The sequence below is a fragment of the Temnothorax americanus genome, unplaced genomic scaffold, assembly GCF_048541705.1.
Source record: "Temnothorax americanus isolate GAGA-0224 unplaced genomic scaffold, ASM4854170v1 Scaffold170, whole genome shotgun sequence".
NCBI classification, from domain to species: domain Eukaryota; kingdom Metazoa; phylum Arthropoda; class Insecta; order Hymenoptera; family Formicidae; genus Temnothorax; species Temnothorax americanus.
Genome location: NW_027509308.1, coordinates 134,001 through 157,529, shown reverse-complemented (window position 1 = coordinate 157,529; position 23,529 = coordinate 134,001). Strand labels below are relative to the sequence as shown.

At 44.0% G+C, this 23,529-nt stretch overlaps 1 protein-coding gene and 1 long non-coding RNA gene across 8 annotated transcripts in view; one reads left to right on the top strand and one right to left on the bottom strand.

Annotated features, from left to right (window-relative positions):
• LOC143895984 (myb/SANT-like DNA-binding domain-containing protein 3) overlaps positions 1–23,529 on the bottom strand; it is a 36,161-nt gene that overhangs the window by 978 nt on the left and 11,654 nt on the right. For 2 of the 7 annotated variants that reach the window (XM_077403526.1, XM_077403529.1), the window contains one exon: positions 11–248. In XM_077403526.1, coding sequence (XP_077259652.1) covers positions 11–248 — 238 coding nt within the window. Of the gene's footprint in view, positions 1–10; positions 249–370; positions 1,856–16,657; positions 17,050–23,529 lie in introns of those variants that run through there. The other 5 variants (XM_077403528.1, XM_077403527.1, XM_077403530.1 and 2 more) reach the window with 5 other exon arrangements.
• Positions 11,949–12,317, top strand: LOC143895985 (uncharacterized). Its single transcript, XR_013256523.1, has 2 exons — positions 11,949–12,063; positions 12,135–12,317. It is a non-coding gene; the product is annotated as an uncharacterized LOC143895985 (long non-coding RNA).

Sequence of the window (23,529 nt, the reverse complement as noted above, 5' to 3'; positions counted from 1 at the left end):
TTATATTTACCTCTTGAAAAATCATTGACGAATCGTTATATCGGTTACAGATTTCATCCCATGCAATTTCTTTATCCCGAAGCGTTGAAGAATCACTTTTTTTTACTTCAATTACATGCTTAAAATCTTTTAATATTTCTAAGAAAATTTTTTTTTCAACTGATGCGTAATGCTTATTTTTTGACATTTTAGAAAATTTCTTTTCTTTAATTGCTGACTCGTTTTGCAATAACGTTTCGACTGCGTAACTGCAAAATACAAACGCTCTTGTATTATATCACATAAAATGCCGATAAAGTTGAAGTAATATTCAGAATAGAAAATGCACATAACCATAAACCATGATTAACGAGATGGTATAAAACTGCACCTTGAATCTAATATTCCTATTGGAGGAACTGATGGAAATATTACGGAAACAGCCGAATCGAGAATAAGCATGGTCTCAAGTACGTCTTCGCCAAGTCGATCTCAAATCAAATAAGACTTACTTGAGCGACAACTTCTTCGTGAAGATCGTCTTATTTCATAACTATGAAATCTACTGATCTTAAGTCGGTCTGGATGGAATAAGACTGACTTGATCAAGATTGTCTTAAGTGTTGACTTGAGACTCGACTATGAATACGGGCCTATGTATCCGTTTCGTCGCGATAAGGATTGCGTCGCATGGTTCGCCGAGGAGCTAAGACGTTTAGCTCACGACGTAAAGACCATTTTGTCCACTAATGTACCCATGGCAGATTTTACGCGAGACGAGTGGGAAAAGTTTAACAACGCAACGCACTGTCACGTGTGCGAAAAACTGTTTGATCCAGACGACGTGCGAGTACGCGACCATTGTTACCTGACCAGTCGATACAGAGGTCCCGCGCATTCTAATTGTAACTAAATTATAAAGATTCGCATTGCATTCCCATAGTGTTTCATAATTTATCGGGCTATGACGTACATTTTATTATAACTGAAATAGCAACAGCGTACGAAGGACATGTAGATTTACTCCCAATTACAAAAAAAAATATATTTCGTTTACAAAAAACGTTAAAAGCACCGAAGATAAAGATAAGAAAACGTGCGTCAAATTGCGACTTATCGATTCATACAAGTTTCTCACTGCGAGTCTCGACAAATTGGCATCTTATCTCAGCAAGGATAAACTGCGAATATTGCAACGCGAATTTTGTGAATTATCCACAGAAAATTTTAATTTGCTGACACGAAAAGGCGTATTTCCCTATGAGTACATTGACTGCGTCGAAAAATTGGAGGACTTGTGTTTACCACCGCGCGACTCGTTTTACAGTTCATTGACAGGTGACACCGTATCCGAGAGCGATTACGCGCACGCCGTCGACGTCTGGCAGCGGTTCTCCATTCGAACGCTCGGTGATTACATACTCGAAGTCGACTTGGAATATCCGCAACATCTTCACGACGCACACACTGACCTACCGTTCTGTCCGACGCGCGATAAACCACCCGGCAAGCGGCAGGACAAACTCCTCGCAACATTATACGATAAGAAACGTTATGTAATACATTATCGCACCTACAACAGTGTACTCGTCACGGTCTCCGTATATCAAAAATTCACCGTATACTGAAATTCGCGCAATTTCCATGGCTTCGCGATTATATAGAACTTAATACGAAATTTAGGACATTGGCCAAGAATAAATTCGAAAAAAATTTATACAAATTGATGAACAATACCGTGTTTGACAAAACCATGGAGAATGCGCGCAATCACGTTGACGTGCGACTCGTGACTTATTGGGACGGTAGATACGGCGCAGAGGCAATGATTGCAAAACCAAATTTTCATAGCCGAAGCGTCTTTTCGGAGAATTTAGTAGCAATAGAAATGCGAAAACTCGAGGTGAAGTTCGACAAACCAATCTATGTAGGTATGTGCATCCTCGATATATCCAAGACATGTTTGTACGAATTTCATCACGAGTACATGTTACCGTTGTATCGCGATAAGTGTAAAGTCACGTACACCGATACTGACAGTCTCATTTATCACATCAAGTGTGACGATGTGTATGATATCATGAAGCGCCACATTAATAGATTTGACACTAGCGATTATGCAATTGATAATGCGTACGGTATCCCACTCGCCAATAATCCGGGCAAAAGTTCCGGGCTTAATGAAAGACGAAAATAACGGTGCAATAATGACCGAATTTGTCGGGCTTAGAGCAAAGATGTACGCCTTGCGAGTAGACGCTAAGAAAGATACGAAAAAGGCTAAAGGTGTTAAGAGTAACGTCGTAGCCAGGTTGATAACGTTCGACGATTACACGCGGTGTCTGCGCGACGAAATTGAAATGACGCGACAGCAGGCTTGCATAAGATCCAAACAACACGAGGTATACACCATGTCCGAAACGAAAATAGCTCTAAGTCCGTACGACGATAAGCGCTACATTATACCCGGTTCTACCGAGACGCTGCCATGGGGACATTATAAAATACCACTGTAAATATATTGTAAATACATTTAGGAAAATAAATAACTCATATTGTAATACATTTTTACAATACATTATTCTTGTGTATCCATGAATTGTGTGAATTATCAAATCCTAACCACTTTACATAAACCTCATCCCCTCTTTTGCGCAAAACTTTTTCAACGAGATACATGTCGGGATTAGCAACGCGATGTAACTCGTATTTGTAGAAGCCGCCGGCGACGGGTTTTCCGCAAGAATCTTCTAACAGATACGTCACAGGATTAGTTTTCTGCACTTTAACGATTCTAAACACCTCCGTGGTCCAATTTGGCGTGTATCCTTTCTCGAAGATTGTCTTGAATTTACTCATCGCGTACCGAATCGCCCACTTTGAATCGCGCGGGAGCAGCGATCTTTACGTGGCTGTACACCGTTGTTAAGAGCTTGTCGGCGATCGCGGGGGTAACATCGATGGGTCGCATGCCGATAGTTCAATGCTTTTGCGCGTTGTAATCCGATACGAGACCCGGCAGCGAGTCGATCCATTTGTAATTTCCATTGCGCGTAAACATTTTCCACATGTCGTTCTTGAGCGTGCGATTGAATCGTTCGACGACCGATGCCTTCATTACGGAATATGTCGAATAGTGATTGATATTATGTTTCTTCAAGAGTTTCTGTACGTTGGCGTTGTAAAATTCTTTCCCCTTGTCAGTCGGCAGATTTTTCGGACATCTTCCGCCGTCTTGAATTATTTTTGCAATCGCCGTGGTAACCTCGGGTCCGCTCTTGGCCTTGAGCGGTACGGCACATGCGTGCTTGCTCAGCACGTCGATAACGGTGAGTATGTAGTGGTAGCCTCTATTGAATCGCGTGTATGGACGCATCTCGACCACATCCGCCTGCCACAGGTCATCGTATCCTCGCACTATGACGCGTCTTCGAGAAAAATTTCTTCTCGCAGGAGCGTGTAATTCTTCCACCAGCCGCCGTTTCTCAGCTGATTGCTTTTTACCAGCCATGACGATGACGCGCAACTGACGCAGATATCAGATGTACGTTCTTATCTATTCGCGATGATTCGCATTTACATCTTGAATCATCTTTTGAAGTTCGTTTAGGGTAATTTGCACGTTATTCTGGAATGCGGCCATCTTTCTCTTGATTTCATCCTGTCGATCTTTCAAAATTTGCACGCTCTGCTGTACGTAGCGTTTGTTGGCTGCATCGCCATCATCTACGGGCGGCACTATCCGTCGATTCTTGCGCGATTTCGCGTCAAAGTTGGTGGCGACCATGCATAGAGCGTTATCTCGCACGTAATTTCTGATTAATCCGCTCCATTGATAGTACGGTTCCGCACCGCCTCTTCCGAGCGATATACCAAACTTGTTGATCAGCATTTCGATGTTGATTGAATGACTCGCTGTCGCGCCACTTAATTTATAATAAGTCCAGCCTCGCGAATTCTACTACAACAGTTTTAGAATCACATAGATTATTTATAGGATAAGCTTCCCGAACATATCAAGGCAGATTCGGAGGTTCAGCAATATCGGCGCTGTTTAATACATTATAATTTGCCGTGTCAGCAAACGCACATCGACGGTCCGCCGCCGTTGATAAAAAATTGCGGCGAATGTCGCCAAAGATAGGCCGAGGTCTGTTGAATCGCGCGATAAACGCGTTTCCGATCGAATTACATATCCCCGGCTATCAATTTTGCGGACCGGGAACTCGCTTAGAAACACGATTGGCAAGAGGTGATCGGGGTATTAATCCATTGGACGCAGCGTGTCGCGAGCACGACATAGCCTACTCGCGTAGCAACGATCTCCGATTCCGCGGAAGCGCGAAAATGTGTCATCGCGAACGATTTGACTCTCGGAGAGATAGCTGCGGCTACAGGGCTACAGCCGTCTGGACGGCCATGAAGGCTAAAATGAAACTCGGTATGGGTTTGAAAACGAAGAAAAAGAAGACCAAGCAAATACTTCCGGTAGCGAAACGCGGCGGTATCCTACCGATCCTGCCGTTATTAGGGGTTCTCGGCTCGTTGGTCGGCGGAGCGGCGGGAGTTGCAAAGGCCGTGAATGATAACAAAACCGCGCGACGTCAGCTGGAAGAGATGCAACGTCACAATCGCGCCATGAAAGGTCACGGACTTTATCTCGCTCCGTACAAATGCGGACGGGGAGTCTCGAGAAAAAAAAAACGTCAAAGAGACGCTAAAAATTCCCAAGGGTGTAACTACCAACGTACAACTGCAACAATTGGCAAAACGTATGCGCATTCCATATTTTAGAGGTATTTTCATGCGCGACTCGTTACCGATCGGCGGTATACGTCGAAACGAGAGCGGTATCGTGAATTTGGATAATACTGAGGAACCGGGTACTCTCTGGGTGGCGTACGCGAAGAGGGGAGATCATGCCATATATTTCGACAGTTTTGGCAATCTTCGACCACCGAGAGAATTGGCGCAGTATCTAAAGAACAATGTAATAGAAGTACAATCGCACGCCTTATCAGCGATACGATCAGAGCAATTGCGGATAACTGTGTCTGCGTTTTCTACAGTTGGTTGACAATCAATTTAAAGACCGGCGTTACGCTGTTTAATCTCAGTATTCATTCAAACATGTCACTAACATTTACGCTCACCGGCAAGAACAGCATCCTCGCGGTAAGCTACTTTCCCGCCGTGGATTTGAGCGATGGCGATTACGAGCTCGGTCTAACAGATTTTGAAACCTATCACACGATACTGAATGTAAATCCGTCGAACAATAAATTCTACTATGACGTCGACGACGAGAAGATTACCATTCCCGAAGGATCGTACGAACTGCGTGATATAGACATGTATCTGAAACGTGCTCTTTTATGGGACCAATCCAATAATGTCTCGACAAATGAAGATGAACCGCACCCATTGATTATTATTCGAGCCAACAACAATACGATGAAGAGCGAGATCAAATGCGCTTATCGGATAAATTTCACAAAACCGAACAACATTGGATCGCTGCTGGGATTTTCAGCGAATCGTGTGTTGGTGCCGCGACAATGGCACGAATCGGATGTTCCGCTAAATATCATCAACGTAAACATCATTCGCATAGAGTGTAACGTGACAGCAGGTGTGTACAGCAACGACAAGTATGTGCACACGATACACGAGTTTTCGCCGAGCGTGCCTCCAGAATATAAAATATCGTAAACGCCGGCACAGATCATTTACCTTCCGATCATCGTACGGAGCATTTCGGACTTGACGCTTCGCGTCGTGGATCAGGACGGCCGATTGATTGATTTTCGCGGAGAAGAGATCACCGTTAGACTGCATGTACGAAGACGACGACTGTTGTAAACCGTGAGATGCTCATACTGAATGAAGCTGAGCAGGTGCGACAGACAAGAAACAAAAAGACAATCCGATCGCCAAAGAAGAAACTCACTGCGTCAAACGTTGAATTTTTGAAATCATTGGGTTTCGTCGTACGAAATGGTTAATATCTTAAACATTGGAGGTGAACCGATCTTTGACGACAGCGTCGTCAAGATTGAAACTCACACGTACAATCCGTACGCCAATACGACGTTTGGACATAACGATGAGATAAGAATACCCATACAACAGCAGGATTTATACACGTTGCCATGTGAAAGCTTTCTCTACGTTGAAGGACGATTGGTAATAAAGATAAGGAATGATGAGTCTCAGGCAACGCTTGCGAATAATTGCGTGGCGTTTATGTTCGATGAGATTCGATACGAGCTCAACGGTGTGGAGATTGATCGCAACAGAAACGTTGGCATAACCAGTACCATCAAGAACTACGTATCGCTATCGTATAATGATTATCAACTCATGCGGAATGCTGGCTGGGACATCGAGCATACCGGAAGGATACTTCAACTTTTGCGTACCGCTCAAGTTGTTGCTGGGCTTTTGCGAGGATTACAAACGCGTCTTTGTTAACGCTCGTCATAAATTAATTTTGATACGTGCGCGTAGCGATAACAATTGCATTGTGGAAAATCCTGCGACGGAGCCGGAAATCGAATTGTTTAAAATACAGTGGCGAATGCCTCACGTCACATTAAACGAGGTTAATAAGCTATCTATGCTACGGGCCTTGGAAAGCGGGCGATATCTTAGTGTCAGTTTCCGTTCGTGGAATCTGTATGAGTATCCCGTGTTGCAGAGCACGACCAAGCATTCGTGGGCCGTCAAAACGGCGACTCAGCTGGAGAAGCCGCGGTATGTTATCTTTGCGCTGCAGACCGGCCGCAAGAATATCATGTCTCAAAATGTTAGCGTATTCGATGCCTGTAATTTGACCAACGTGAAACTTTATCTAAACTCCGAATTTTATCCGTACGACGACATGAATCTGGATTTTATTAAAAATCGATACGCCGTTCTATTCGATATGTATGCGCATTTTCATAAAACTTATTACGGATACGATTCCTTCGATACGCTTTGCAGCTTGTATACATTTCTGATGGAAGGACTTTTTGTTGTCGTCGATTGCTCGCGACAAAACGAATCTGTCAAGAGCGCCACCGTGGATGTGCAAATAGAATTTGATTGTAAAGAAAATGTACCTGCAAATACTACCGCCTATTGTCTCATCTTGCAAGATCGCGTAATCGAATACTGCCCGCTGTCTAATGTAGTGCGCAAACTCATGTAAATTGCAATATCAGCAGATATTGCGATATAAAATATACTGATGTACCGCGATAAGGTACAGATTGCTCCGTCGTTTCGTCATGATCGTACCGACGTTTGTCGATCTGCAGGGATTCACCGTCGGAATGAAATTTGTCGTAAAGGAGGTGGCGGTTCTGAGAAACGGGACCGTTTTGGCGCATTACATTTTTACATGTCCTATGCCATGGAGTCTCCTCACGAAATCCGACAGATCATGCGCTTTCTGGTTGATTGCGAATCACCATGGACTACGATGGGAGGACGGAAACGTGCCCTACAGCATGGCGAAACATCTAATTACATCGGTTGTACTTGGAGAGGGCGACGAGACGTCGACTCTTGTGTACGTCAAGGGATGCCAGAAACGAGAATGGCTGGTAGATCTGCTTGAGAATAAAGCGAGAAGAAATCTAAAAATTGAGACTTTGGATGCAGATTACGAAGATATCGAATCTTTAAATAATCTAGATGTTACTAATACTGTAATAGAGAGAAAACGGCTTTCTCGTTCGGTAGAGGGCTCTGGCAATTTACGGTAATGCCTTTTGGCTTGTGTAACGCCCCTGCAACCTTTGAACGCCTCATGGAGAAAGTTTTGCAAGATTTACTATCTAAAATTTGCTTAGTCTATTTGGATGATATAATAATTTTTGGAAAAAGTTTTACGGAGATGTTAGAAAATCTGGGAAAAGTACTTTTGCGGTTACAGGAAGTAAATTTAAAGATAAATCCTAAGAAATGTGTTTTATTCGGAAAGAAAGTAAAGTATTTGGGGCATGTAATTTCGGCAGAGGGTATTTCTACAGACCCCGAAAAGATTGCTGCCGTAGAGAGATGGCCGGTTCCTCACACGAGAACTTTATTGCGAAGTTTTCTCGGATTTTGTTCGTACTATCGTAAATTTATAAAAGGATTTTCTTCGATTGCTAAACCCCTTTACGAATTAACGGGGAACCAGGTTAAGTTTATCTGGAACAAGGTTCATTAGAACTCTTTTGATGAATTAAAGCGGGTACTGTTCTCTCCTCCAGTGCTTTCTTTTCCGAAGGAGGAGAGCAAATTTATTCTCGACACTGATGCCTCCAATATTGGAATTGGCGCGGTTTTATCATAAAAACAGGAGGGGGAGGAGAAGGTCATTGCATATTTTAGTCGTGTTATTAATAAAGCCGAGCGAAATTATTGTGTAACTCGGCGAGAACTTTTGGCGATTGTAGAATCAATTAAATTTTTTCGCCATTACCTTTTGGGACGTGAGTTTTTGATCCGCACGGATCACGTTTCTCTACGATGGCTTATATCTTTTAAAGATTTAGATGGACAGTTGGCTCGTTGGCTGGAGAGACTCCAGCAATATCAATTTGTTGTTTCTTACAGGAAAGGGCTTTCTCATAAAAACGCTGACGGATTGTCAAGACGGACTTGCGAGTCGTTTGGCTGTGGATATTGTGCTAAAGTGGAGAGAAGGAGTTTTGAAAGTTCGGAAAAGGAAGTCGCTCGCATCGTTTTAGAGGCGGAAAATTTGAAAGAATGGCGAGAGGAGCAGAGAGTAGATCCGAGCATCTCGATCATACTTCGTGGAAAGGAAGCTGGGGTTCGCCCTTCTCGCACTGAGATTGCTGCGGAAGACGTTTCTGCTCAGGTTTATTGGGCATACTGGGATGCTTTAGTCCTGAAAGAGGGAATACTTTACAGAAAGTGGGAAGCTCCGAATCTTAAATCCAGTTTTCTTCAGCTTATTGTTCCTCGGAGACTAGTCAAAGGGATTTTAGAGGAAATGCATGACTCCCCATCAGGAGGACATTTTAGGGTAAATAAAACTTTGGAGAAGATTCGGAAACGCTATTTTTGGGCTACTTGTAAGCAGGACGTAGAGGATTGGTGCAAGACATGTAAAGTCTGTGTTGCCAGAAAAGGTCCCTCGGGGAAGGGAAAATCTTCTCTACAAGTTTATAACGTTGGAACTCCGTTAGAAAGAGTTCAGATGGATATCCTAGGCCCTCTTCCAGTAACAAAATCCGAAAACAGATTTCTTCTCGTCATAGTGGATTGTTTCACGAAATGGGTGGAAGCTTTCCCATTAAGGAATATGAGAGCAAAGACGGTTGCGGAGATTTTCGTAAGCCAGTTTGTTTCCAGACATGGAGTGCCTTTGGAGGTTCATACCGACCAAGGGAAAAATTTTGAGTCAAAGCTTTTCGCAGAGTTGATGAGACTATTTGACATAAGGAAGACCAGGACTACTGCTTTACATCCACAGTCAAGTGGAACGTCAACATCAAACTATAACCAATTATCTGGCGAAATATGTCTCTGAAAATCAAAAAAATTGGGATCAATGGATCCCTATGTTTCTCCTGGCATATAGATCCGCAAAACATGAGACAACTGAAGTTTCCCCTGCGGAATTATATTTCGCTCGTGATCTCAGGTTACCTTCAGATCTCTTGCGGGGGAGTCCTTTGAAGTCTCTTGGAGAGGAGCCTCCTCTGGTTGGAAATTTTGTCAGGAATCTAAAGGGGAAATTGGAAGAAATTCATTCAGCCGCACGAAGGCAGATGAATATGAAATTTTCTCGAATGAAGGATCGATACGATCGTGGAGTTAGGCAAGTTCTTTTTCAGGAAGGGCAGAGAGTCTGGTTATATAATCCCCGAAGAGTTAAAGGAAAGGCTCCAAAATTGCAGAGCAATTGGGAAGGTCCCTTCTTCATAATAAAGAAGCTTAGTGATGTTGTATACTGTATTCGGAAATCACCTCGACATAAGAATAAAGTTGTTCATTCGGATAGATTAGCTATTTATGCTGAAAGGAAATTGGGTTGAAGGGTTAGAGTAGATCGGAGCCCGGGAGAGAATTTGTAACAATGACTGGAATTCTTGATGTATTCTGAATTGATAAATACTGAATAAGATAATGAGTTTTGGTTTAGTTTTGTTATTTAATATTTTGTTCTCTTTTTTTTACTGTGCGCAATGTTTGTTTTTCCCTAGAGGAAATCGGAGTACGTAAGGAGTTGAGGAAGTACTGTGGCAGAACATCGGCCGAAGACTTCTTCTCGGGAAAGTTCTGTTTTAAGGAAGACTGCCTTGCCTACGGTTTTTGAGCTGTGGTTTTCCCGTGGGACGTTGAGCAAATGCTAAAGCAGGGACTTGGGGAGCCTGTAAAGGCGTTGGGTCCACGCGAGTTTCCCCCCCCCCTTGTCCAAAGATTTAGCGGGACGACGACGCGGGAGGTCGGCGGCGGAGGGAGAACACCGGGGAAGCGGAGCTTTCGGAGTCGTCTTGAGGCCGTCGGAGAGGGGGGAGCCTGGCCAGCTCTCCCCAAAAGAGGTTCGGACGAAGTCTGGTGTGCAGCTACCGGGGACCAAGAGGGACAGGGTCCGGTAACTCGGGGCAACAGCCCGAGGAGGACAAGTTAACTGTTCGGTGCCCTGGGACTCACGATAAAGCTGTATTGCAGGAAACTACCCTCCCGGATTGTCGGGGCGACAATCTTGGAAGAGGGGGGGTAGTGTTACGCTCGTGCTGTGCGCCCGTTCCGTGCGTCCTTAGCCGTCCTTAGCCACGGCTGTGTTATTGATAATTACGACTGTCAGATTACGCTCCGGGTGTCCGTCACGATCGGACGTGTTAACCCGAGCTCCGTGTACAAACGAATCTACATTAAACGAGTTCCTTTTTATATAATAACGAGCCTTATTTATTGAGTGAGTGCCGGAGTGCGCGTCGCGAGTGTGTGCAAGAGCGAGAGAGTGGCTAACGCCCGGCGAGCGTAACAGTATTAAAAATATTTAACTGGTGGTCGCGACACCAAAAAAATTATGATTTTTTGAAATAAACTATATATGTATATATAAATGTTTTATTTCCTTTTCCCACATACTTTGTAGTATAATATAGATGTTTTAGCTGTTCAAGAGCTGTTTTTAGCTGTTTTTTAACTGTTTTTAGTTGTTTAAAAGAAATTTGATAGCGGTTCAATAGCAGTTATACAGATCGCAGTTATACAGATAGCTGTTTTAGTTGTTTGATAGCGGTTCAATAGCAGTTATACAGATCGCAGTTATACAGATAGCTGTTTTTAGCTGTTTTTAGCTGTTTCATTGCGGTTCAATAGCTGTTTTAGTTGTTTGATAGCTGTTCAAGAGCTGTTTGATAGCTGTTTGATAGCCGTTTGACAGCTGTTTTTAGATGTTTCATAGCTGTTTTTAGCTGTTTTTAGCTGTTTCAAAGCTGTTTAATAGCTGTTTTATAGCGGTTCAAGAGCTGTTTCATAGCTGTTTTTAGTTGTTTGATAGTTTTAAAAGATGTTTTAACGATGTTTGATAGCAGTTCAATAGCTGTTTTTTTTTCGCGAGGATTATTTTCGCGTAACATAATACACCGCAGATAAATCGCGCGCATTCTCGCTCCTTGTTTTATTCGATAGCGGTTCAGAGTATCCACCCGCGATTGCAAGATGCAAAGGTAAGTAGAAGATTATTTTTCATGATAGCGAGTTTTTGATAATATAATATGTCCCAGATAAATCACGTACAACCCTCTCTCTTCATTTTTCGATGCCCTATAAGTTGAGCTCCGGCTAGAGCGCGGTCAGTATAACGAACATCTTCAGTAGGACGATTAGCGACGAGATTCCGCGTGAATTTTTGTTGAGTGCGTGACGATGGAGTTTATAGAAGTATTTTTCCCGAGGGGCATCCTGGTGCGAAAGTGTGACAAAAGTGTAGTGTACAGCGTAATACAGAGTTTTTTAAATGTTTTTTTTTCTGTTTAGTGGATGTGGCCGCGATGGGTACGGCGCATTTTAAGGATCAAGGTGCAGATGGAGGACTGGTGGGTGCGGATCCGCATCCCCCGAGATTGCGTGAGTATTTTTTTCCTTTGTGCGTGCGCGTGTTTTAAGAAAAAATATTATTTTTAATGTTTATCTTACAGCTGCGTATGGACTACCATATCCCAGGATTTATTAATATAGATCACTGGCGGTGGGTGCGGGAGGAGAGGCGGATAGATCGCAAACTGCAGAACGTATTGTGGGAACGCAATGAGTTCGACATTTTTTATTTACAAAAACTTTTCGGTGAGGATTACGAAAAGAAGAAAGAAGAAATATGGTAAGATAATTGCTTTTTCAATAAAAATATTGGTAGGCTAATCGTTTTTCCAATAAAAATTTTATCCTTATCTTAATCGTGTTATTGCATTTGTGTGTTTCAGGTAAATAAGTTGCCATGAACTATAATTATTTTCTTACTTCCTCAGTTAAAGTTGCGCTACATAACAAACCAAAATTATTATTGTATCATTTCTTGTTCATGCATAAAATAATGCTTTGCTTTCTGTTCGAGATTCCGTTACTGTTGCGCCGTCCGATCAGATGGCAGCATCGATCGGATATCGACGCCGCATCACCGCGGCAGCTGGCGCAAGCACGGGCGCGCTCATCGCCAACGTCTTCCTCGCGATCGAGGCAATTGTAAAGATGGCCGCGCGGTAACCGCGCGGTAACGCGCGGTAATCCCGCTCCCATCGTCGGGATTAATCAGCGATTTCGCGAACATTTGGTCCTTCGAGCCGGATGCGTGGAACTTAAAGTGTAGCTCGGACACATATCATGTGAACAGGCCTTTCACGACATGCCACGTGGACATTATCGCGCGCTTCCGCGAGTGAAGTACAGACATTCTAACGCGCGCTCGCAAGTCCCTGCCAAAAATGACCGATTGAATCCGATTAAAAATTTTGAATCCGCATGAATCTGGATTCTTGATCCGGAAATCACGGATTTATAACGATTACACCGACTGAAAACGATTGAAACGGATTGGTATTCAAGAATGTAATTTCAATCGGATTCTATCGGTTTAAATCGTTACACGCAGAAAATTTTTCTCGAAAATACAAGTATACACGAACAAAGTAAATACCATACTAATCTTGCACGGCTTGGATATAATCATAATATGCAAAAAATTTCAAGAAAGTATAGGAAATTTAGAGAGCAAAGAATAAAAATGTGGCTGATGGACAAAAAACGATGTCTGTTGCAGTCATGGCAAAAACATAAATTGCTGTTATAGGCTGTGGCGGCCAGCTGTCCGCCACGAGCAAACTTGAGAACGCTGTAGAAACCCTGCCGAGCTGCCCTAGATATAGGGGTCAATGTTGAATCTTAATCACGCGAGAATATACTGGCGATGCGCCGCGTAGCGGGCGCGAGCCGAACCCTTTCGCCGCGCGATCCCGCGTTGCCGCTCGCGCCGCGCGCCTTCCGTCGTCCGTATATACATATTAGTATAGGACTTTTTTTACTTTTCTCATATTTCCTTGTTAGTATGGCAAACTTATTTACCTTTAGGTTACAAGATGTATCTGATCAAACTATTACTTTTCTATTGTCATATATTAATTTCCGGTTGAATACGCGTATATTCTACCGGTGTGATGTAAATCTAGTACATTTTATTATGAGTATTCTACATTATTCGAGAAAAATTTTTTGCGTGTATGATTTCATAACGATTATACTGATTGGAAACGATTGAAACGGATTCGTACTCAAGGATGTAATTTCACTCGTTTTCTATTAATTTGAATCAGTCTAAATTGTTATGATTTCGTGAACTCCGAAATCACGAAATTATAATGATTTAAGGGGATAATAAAGCCGTCTGTAATACCGGCTTTTTTTCTTAGCACTAATTTTTTAATTGGCTTTATAGAAATGCAAAATTCTTGTCTAGAATTAAAGTACGCATCAAAATCTAGGTCATGGTGGTCGAATTTGTATCGAAAACGAGAAAAAATTAATATTTTTGTTAATTTTTGGTATACGTGACGACAATATTTGCTTTGTACAAAAATTCCACAATAAATATCTACAAAATTAGACCGGCATGACCTAGGAACAACATTTAAGAACAATATCGTGCAATTAGATCTAAGATTGAAAGCCTAGAAAAAAAAGATTAGTTTAAATAAACTTTTATATGTGCAAAAGCACATTCAGGTTGACATTGCGTGTAGCGAGAGATGGCGCAGCAATCGAAACAAGGACAAATGCCTTTCGTTAGACAAGGACAGATATAGATATATGACATAGAAAACAGGATTAGAAATGTTGACATTACCGACGTCGAGGAAGTTCAGCCTTCACTTTAGGATCCCCTTAAACGGATTGACTGAGACCGATTCAAACTGATAGAATCCGTGAATTCCGGATATATAAACAGGATTATTTACTACTTTATTATAATTCCATTCTTTGTACTACAAATTTATTACAATGTGCAGTATTTATTTAACCCTTCAAAAACACACTTTTTTTTTCATTCACGGAGAATCTGACTCTACACACACTTTGATCGTCCACCATTTTAAATTGACGAGTGCAATCAGCTTTAAAAAATTCCCAGATGTACTTGGAAAATTGTTAAATCAATTGATATAAATAAAAAGTGCCCTTGGAATTATTTACATATTTTAAAAAATTAAAAAAAAAATTTTTTTTATAAATTTTTAAAAATATGTAAATAATTTCAATGGCACTTTTTATTTATATTAATTAATTTAACAATTTGCCAAGTACATTTAGGAATGTTTTAAAGCTGATCGCACTCGTCAATTTAAAATGGTGGACGATCAAAGTGTGTGTAGTGTAGAGTCAGATTAACAGTGTTCTTTTAAAAAAAAGTTTTTTACAAAAAAAATTTATTTTTTTATGTTTAATATTTTTGGCTAAAAATTTTTCTGGCAAAAAAAAAAGAAAAAAGGGTCAAATTAACTCTGTGTGTTCTCAAAGGGTTAAATAAAAACATTTTACAGTTTTGCAAATATAGAATTCATGACTTTACCAAAAGGAAATCCTGTAGTAAGAACTCTATTACGTAAAAATTATGTGTTATATACAATTTTAATGATTAAAGCGGATTTAATCCAATTCACATAGCTACTTTCACTACCCAATTTAAATGAATTAAGCGCAGATACGATTGAAACCGATTGAGTATTAGAATTTAGATGAATCCGGAAATATCGCATTAAATCCGATTTCGGTGTTGTATTAAAATTTCACGATTGATGCGGATTCAATACGATTCATGTGGTCATTTTATTTACCCGATTAAAATAGATTAAGATTAATACGATTGAAACCGATTCAGTCGGATTCAGATGAAGCCGGAAATATCGCATTAAATCCGATTTTGGTGTTGTATTAAAATTTTACGATTGATGCGGATTCAACACGATTCATGTGCTTACTTTATTCACCCAATTAAAATGGATGTGCATTAATACGATTGAAACTGATAACGACGGATTCAGATTAATCCGGAAATACCGAATTAAAAACGATTCCGATTAATTTGTTATTAGAACCGATTCACTTCCAATCGGGCATCCGATTAACCGGATTGAAAACGCATTCATTTCGATTCAATTTCACCAAATTTAATACGGAACCAATCGGATTTAATCGGTCATTTTCAGCAGGGGTGTTACGAAAACATGCTCACCCGCCCCCGCGAGTGAAAGTAGACTTTTTCACGTGCTCAATACATGACATTGTAGACTCTCGATTCGCGTAGTGTTGCTCTACCGTGTTTCTCGAACGTTCTCGCCTCGTGCAGTAGTTCTCATACGTGTCTCGACATTTTTCAGGTTTCTCATCGTGCGCAGTTCAGGGACGGCTCAACATGACGGAACCCGCAAAGGCGGGTACGGGCGGTACGGACACCATGACGCCACAGCTCGAAATACCACCGGCTCGCACATCGGAACGCCAAGCTTCACCCGTGCGCTTGTCCACGGAGCTCATCCTAACTGAACCGACTGGCGACGGTGCGGAATATTGGCGACACGCTGCCAACTTGTGCAGAGGACATGCCGTCAGAGGTCATCCAAATCTCAATGCATCTCGAAGAGGCGAACAAGGCGTTTCTCAAGGAGCATGCATATCTTGAAGCTTCACAGCCGTCGGCGCTCATTCAACAGCAAAGCGCACGTTGACAGCTCAGCATGTGGCAGCTCAACCGGCCCGCACGGCAGCATCTAATTTACCCGTGCGATTGCTGCAACGGCACGCACTTCGTAGTGACGTGCCCTAAATTCAGGGAACTCTCACCGGGCGATCGACAGAAGCTAGTGATCTCACGGAGGCTGTGCTTTAACTGCCTCGGCCGTCACAACGTCCGCTCATGCAAGAACTCACGGGGGTGCAAGAAGTGCACCCACCGACATCATACGATGCTGCATGAGGCACATCAGACCGACTCATCATCGAAACCAACCACCAGCTCAGCCTCAGCACCCCAATAGGACAACGGTGCAATCGTCGCACACTCATCCTTGGTTCGCTCATCACACTCAACATTACTCGCTACGGCCCTGGCTCAGATCAGCTCATCGGTTAATACTCAGCACGTACGGCTTCTCATTGATACAGGTTCAGAACTTACCTTTGTCTCTGAAGCACTCATTCGTCAGCTCAACATTCCTCGTCATCATTCTGTCATTCTCATTACCGGAACTGGTGGCGGAAAGTCCACGCAAACTCGAGAAATTGCATTCCTCAAGCTCCGCTCACTTCGCTCAAGATCAGACGTCATCATTCAGGCTCACGTCCTGCAGACGTTAACGAACATCCTACCATCATTTAACGCTGCACCCCAGGAATGGCCGCATCTCACCAAGGTAGCCTTGGCTGATCCAGATTTCCTGACACCACGGCCAGTGGATATTATCATTGGAGCTGACTCATATGGGCAGATCATCAAACCCAACATCATCAAACAAGATACATGGATGCCAATTGCGCAGCTCTCAATTTTCGGATGGCTCGTTCTCGGACCTGTCGACACATCATCATCGGCATCTGCTACAGTGCATCATGCATCGATTCAGGAGAGGGAAGATGCTCTCGACAAGTTACTGTCGAGATTTTGGACACAGGAAGAAGTGCCTGCGAGCAACAATCTTGAGCTTACTCCTGACGCACAAAGATGTGAAGAACATTTCAAGAGTACTGTCTCAATTCAACAGGTCGATACACAGTTCGACTTCCACTAAAATCATCACCTGATACTCTCGGCGACTCGTATCTCACCGCGCATCGATGTTTGAAAAGCTTACAAAAAAGATTCTCCCGAGATGACAACTATCGACGTCTGTATCACCAATTCATGACAGAATATCGAGATCTCAAACACATGAAGAAGGTTTCACCCGTTTCCAGTCAGCACATACAATATTATTTGCCACATCACGGAGTGCTCAAACCAGACAGTGCAACCACGAAATTACGTGTGGTATTCAATGGCTCGAGCGCATCTACATCTGGCCGCTCCCTTAATGATATCATGCACACGGGAGCCAAGTTGCATTTAAACGTCACCGATGTCTTGCTCTGGATTCGACAATTTCGACATCTAGTTGCCACGGACATCACCAAAATGTATAGACAGATCAACGTGCATGAAGATGACTGGAACTTACAACGGATTCTATGGAGCGATGAACTGCTCAATGAAGTGGCATATTATCTAACCACGGTCACATATGGTACCAAGGCTGCCCCGTTCTTGGCAGTACAAACGCTGCTACAACTAGTGGAGGACGAAGGCCACAATTTTCCCCTTGCAGTGCCGTCCATTCTTCAAGATCGATACGTCGACGACAGTTTTGGAGGCGCTGACACGGTCCAACAGCTAATTCAAATTGCAGTGCAACTGAAGAACTTGTGCATGGCGGGCGGCTTTCCATTGGCCAAGTGGCACGCGACTCATCCAAACGTGCTCACTGCGGTTCAAGCAGAGAAAGACCAGGGCTCACAAACCACATTTGACGATTGCGTAACCAAAATACTCGGATTACGATGGCTTCCTCAAGAAGATTAATTCGCATTCTCAACAAGGATTTCGTCGCATACCGATCATCTCACCAAACGCCTCGTTTTATCTGAAGTGGCTCAGACATTCGATCCACTAGGCTTTGCATCACCAGTCGTGATCAAGGCGAAGATGCTCTTGCAGGAGCTTTGGCTTCATAAGCTCCAATGGGATGAACCACTGCCATCCCAGCTCTCATCACGGTGGCTCATCATCAGAAAGGAACTCACCAGCTTGCGCAAGATCTCAATACCTCGGTGGTATAACACATGGAGTACATCGTCAGTGGAATTTCACGGCTTTTCTTATGCTTTTCAACTGGCAATGGCTGCAGTCGTATTTATTACCGTCCACGGCTCTAATGGCATTACGATCTCATTGGTGTGCTCCAAAACCAAGGTAGCACCGCTCAAGCGGCTCACCATCCCGAGACTTGAACTCACCGCAGCACTGCTGCTCTCAAGACTCATGCAATACGTTCAAGCCACCTTGAAGTTAAACGTCACAGCAACTCACCTGTGGACGGACTCTGTTGTGACACTCACGTGGATCAAATCTCATGCATCGCGCTGGAAGGATTTCGTAAGAAATCGAGTGTCTCAAATTCAAGAGCTCACTGCGAACGCACATTGGAACTACGTACCTGGTACGTCCAACCCAACCGACTGTGCTTCACGAGGATTAAGTACTGCTAAACTCCAAAGCCACTCATTATGGTGGACGAGACCACCGTGGATACTCACCCCTGAAACATGGCCATCTCAACCCGCGCTTTCGGACGAGTTGAGCGCACATGAGGCTCGTCCAGGCATTGCGCTACATGCGGCCGCATCTCAACCGGACTATCACTGGGACCTGATAAATAGGTACTCAACTCTCAATAAATTATTGAAAATAACAGCTCTTTGTTTCAGATTCATATCGTTTCTGGGAAAGTGCCGATGCAAGCCACTGGACTTGCACTCAGCTTTGGAGGAGGCCAGATTGTTCTGGATTAAGGCTACTTAAGCGGCATACTTCACGCACGAGATCAAGATGCTCATGGCCAACTCGAGACTATCAACTGCTCACGCATTCAGTCGATTGACTGCGTATATGGACGCTCAAGGGATCATTCGAGTTGGCGGCCGCCTCAACCAATCAGCACTAGCTCAAGACAACAAGCATCAGGCGATTTTGCCTCGCCAATCACGGCTCTCGACCCTGATCATTGCACACGCCCATCTGCGTACCTTGCATGGAAAAACACAGCTGACATTGGCTCATGTCAGGCAAAAATACTGGATCATCAGCAGACGGGCTCCGGTGAAGTCTCATATTTTACGGTGTGTCGTGTGTGCTCGGCAAAGGGGGATCCGTGCTCATCAACTGATGGGCCAACTACCTCTCTCTCGGGTTACGCCGTCACGTCCGTTTACTCATACAGGAGTTGACTATGCCGCACCGCTCACCATTAAAACATGGAAAGGACGAGGTGCGAAAACATACAAGGGATGGATCTGTGTGTTCGTCTGCTTTTCCACCTCCGCAATTCACCTCGAAGTAGTCAGTGACTACTCATCAGAAGGATTCATAGCAGCCTTCCAAAGATTCTCCGCCAGAATTGCTCAGACCATGTATTCGGACTGCGGAACATTCATTAGAGCAGACGCCGCGCTCAAGAAAATGTTCATCCAGAGTTCCCAAGAACATCAACGAATCGCTCAAATTCTACAACGTGATTGCACCAGATGGGAGTTCAACCCACCAGGCGCTCCACGTATGGGGAGCAAGTGGGAGGCGGTGGTGAAATCGGTGAAGTTTTATCTGAGACAGACTATCGGGGAGACTCTACTCACGACGGAAGAACTCACAACGTTGCTTACGCAAATCGAGGCCATTCTCAACTCACGGCTTTTAGAACCGCTGAGTGACGACCCTGAAGACGTCTCTGCGCTCACACCAGGTCATTTCCTCATTGGAGGTCCAATCACTACCATACCCGAGCTATCTCTGATTGACCTAGCAACCTCACGACTATTTCGATGGCAGCTCATCCAGCAGCGTGTTCAACATTTTTGGGCACAATGGTCGGCTCATTACCTGCAACGCCAGCAGGTGATATCCAAGTGGCATCATCCCAACAACAATGTCAAGGTGGGGTCCATCGTGCTGCTCACCGACGAACGCTCTTCACCGTGCAAATGGCCACTCACCAGAGTAACAGCTTTGCACCCCGGCAAGGATGGACTCACCAGGGTGGTTACCCTGAAGACCGCCACCACGACACTCACTCGGCCAAGTGCCAAGCTTGCCATATTGCCCATTTCAACCGAATGAAGGATCAAGAGTAAGGAATCATCAACAAGGTTGCTGATGGCGGGCGGAATGTTCAAGATTCCGTTACCGTTGCGCCGCCCGATCAGATGGCAGCATCGATCGGATATCGACGCCGCATCACCGCGGCAGCTGGCGCAAGCACGGGCGCGCTCATCGCCAACGTCTTCCTCGCGATCGAGGCAATTGTAAAGATGGCCGCGCGGTAACCAGAAGCGTAACGTGTGCTCTGTACGTTTCGCATCGTGACTCCAGTTAATCGTGCACATCGCAGTGACCACACTGACTAGATCGTCTCATAGATTGTGAAATAAACCGCTCATCAACTCTGGTGCCTCAACACGACAGCTCAAGCTCACACGTGCGCGAGTGCCGACCGCCACGTGTCCCATCGCCTCACGGGCGATTCATCAAAGAGGACGGCAATTGATATAATTGTCTCTCGTTTATAAGGACAAGCAAGACACCTCATTTGTTCACCGCTCATCCATCTCTGGTCAGATTGTATCAATTTTGACGCATTAAAGACGGCTCAGACTGTAGTCTGAGTTACACAAAAAATAAAGTGAATAATCAGTGAACACCTTCCACGCGCGTCCTTCTCATCCCGCTCTCATCGTCGGGATTAATCAGCGATTTCGCGAACACTTTCTATAAAACTGAAATCATTGTATATTAGATAAGTAAGTAATAATGTGTATAATTTATACACATTATTAAATACCGCGTGATACATGCAAAAAGTTATTTTCGTAAACTATGTCATCGTTCGTTATATCATTATTTTTATTTTATCTTCGGTGTATTAATATTTTCAAATCTATTATGTTTATATGAAATGTTATAATTTAATCATTTAATGTCATATAACTCTTAAATTGAGCAATAAAGGTATTTTGTGAAATCAAATAACCTTATTAATAACTTTATTTACATTTGCGATAGCCAAAGAAAATACAATTCTCAAATGTAATAAAATTGTGCTACGTCCCTCATATTTGAACAAATACATAAGTTATTAACGTATGCATACAAATACGAGGGGGGGAGAATGCAAGCAAAAAGACATGCGCGAACGAGAAGACGCGCGCGAACGGGGGCCGGAAGCGAGCGAAAACGCGCGAGGGAGAGACCGCGCAAACGAGGGCCGGGAGGGACCGCGCGCGAACGAGAATACGCGCGCGACCGGGGGACGGGGGAAACATCTACGAGGGAGAGATAACGCGAGCGGGAGCGTGTGACGTCGCGCGGCCCGGCGCGGCCGTTGCACGCGGACTCCGCGGCGCGGCGAAACGCTGACCCCCTCGCCCCGCGGTGCCGGAAAACGCGGACCCCCTCGCCCTGCGGCGGCGGAAAACGCGGTTCCCCCCTCCCCCTCCCCCACAACGCCCGAAAAACGCGGTTCCCCCCTCCCCCTCCCCCGCGGCGCACGAAAAACGCGGTTCCCCCTTTCTCCTCCCCCGCGGCGCACGAAAAACGCGGTTCCCCCTTCTCCCTCCCCCGCGGCGCACAAAAAACGCGGTTTCCCCTCCCCCCGCGATTCCCCCTCGCCCCTCACCCTCCCTCAGATCCCCGGAGCACAATCACCCTACCTTACCTACTGTCATGTTCGTGCCGTTTGCTATAAGCTGAAAAAAAGGAGCAGACGATTCCTGCAACAGCCCCTAAGCCTGTACCTGTGGTATCCGCGGTGAACGAGGAAAGCCAATTGACGGAGATTGCAGCGGTTTCAAAAGACACGGGTAGGAAGTTAAAGATTTCCGATTCGCGAATTAGTGTAACGTCAATAAACAATGTTGCATGTAATTTAATTGCGTTAGTGGACACTGGAAGTCCGTTATCTTTCATTAAATCAACATTAATTGAAAAATTTAATATTATAATAAACAGCAACGCGGTGATGAAAAATTATAAAGCGGTAAATAATACTCATAATAGTTAAGGGATCTGCGCAGGCAGTGATTTTTTTTAGTTGTTGCCAGGATTTAAGGTGTCAATTACGGTTTTTGTTGTAGAGGATAATTCCTTTTCATCGGATTTAATTATCGGACTAGACTGCTTGAAGGAAAACGACATTTCGGTTTTATATAGTGTTAAGATTATGTTTCTCTAGCTTCATTTGTAATTGCCGCCAAGCTCGTGTGTAGCGCCCTTATTCTCTAGCATACGGTGCACATGTTTTCCGTTAGCGGCGCTCTCTCGTTGAGCGATTGGCGTCTTCCAGCGCTTCGCGCGCTTGTTCTCTCGATCCTTCGTTCTCTCTGGGTTATGCGTATCGCACCACGCCGATTCAGGCTTAGCTACCGTTAGTTTTCTTTTGCGTGCGTGCAATCTACTTAATTTAGTACGTAGAATAAAGTACGTTGTTTTCTCCACAATTCGTGTACCTGCATTATTTGTTTACTAAGATAACACTGCTAGAAGATCCAGAGATTTTTTTAACAGGTTATGGGTCCAGGCCACGCCTTGATGAAAAACGGTAACAAGTAAGCTACAACGATAAGTGCACTGTACAGACATGGGAGACTCAATTGACTTGAGAAGCATAACGAAGTTCAACGGAACTAACTATCAGGCATGGAAGTTCCAACTATCAGCTATATTTGTCGCAAACGGACTCACAAATATAGTCAACGGCTCAAATGAGAGAACGACTGCCAATGCAAATGAATGGGACAAATCTAACGCAAAAGCAATGGTGATCACCTCCTCTACCGTAGAATCCTCACAGCTCGAGTATCTCTTAACCTGCGAGAAGGCATCTGATATGTGGAAGCGACTCAGCGCGATTCACGAACAGAAGAGTGATTCGAACAAATTACTCTTGATGACGAGGTTTCACGACTACTGAATGGCATCGAATGATAATGTTGCACAACACATTGCGAAGATCGAGAATATGGCACGCCAGCTAAAGGATCTTGGTGAGAACGTTTCAGATATAACTATCATGGCTAAAATTCTTGGCAGCCTACCCTCAAAATTTAGTGCATTTGTTACAGCTTGGGACAGCGTTGCCGCGGATCACCAAACTCTTCAAGCCCTGACAGAACGTCTTATCAAAGAAGAAGGGAGGATGACGGCAACAGATGAAATAAGCAGTGCGCTCGCAGCCGTGAATGTAAAGT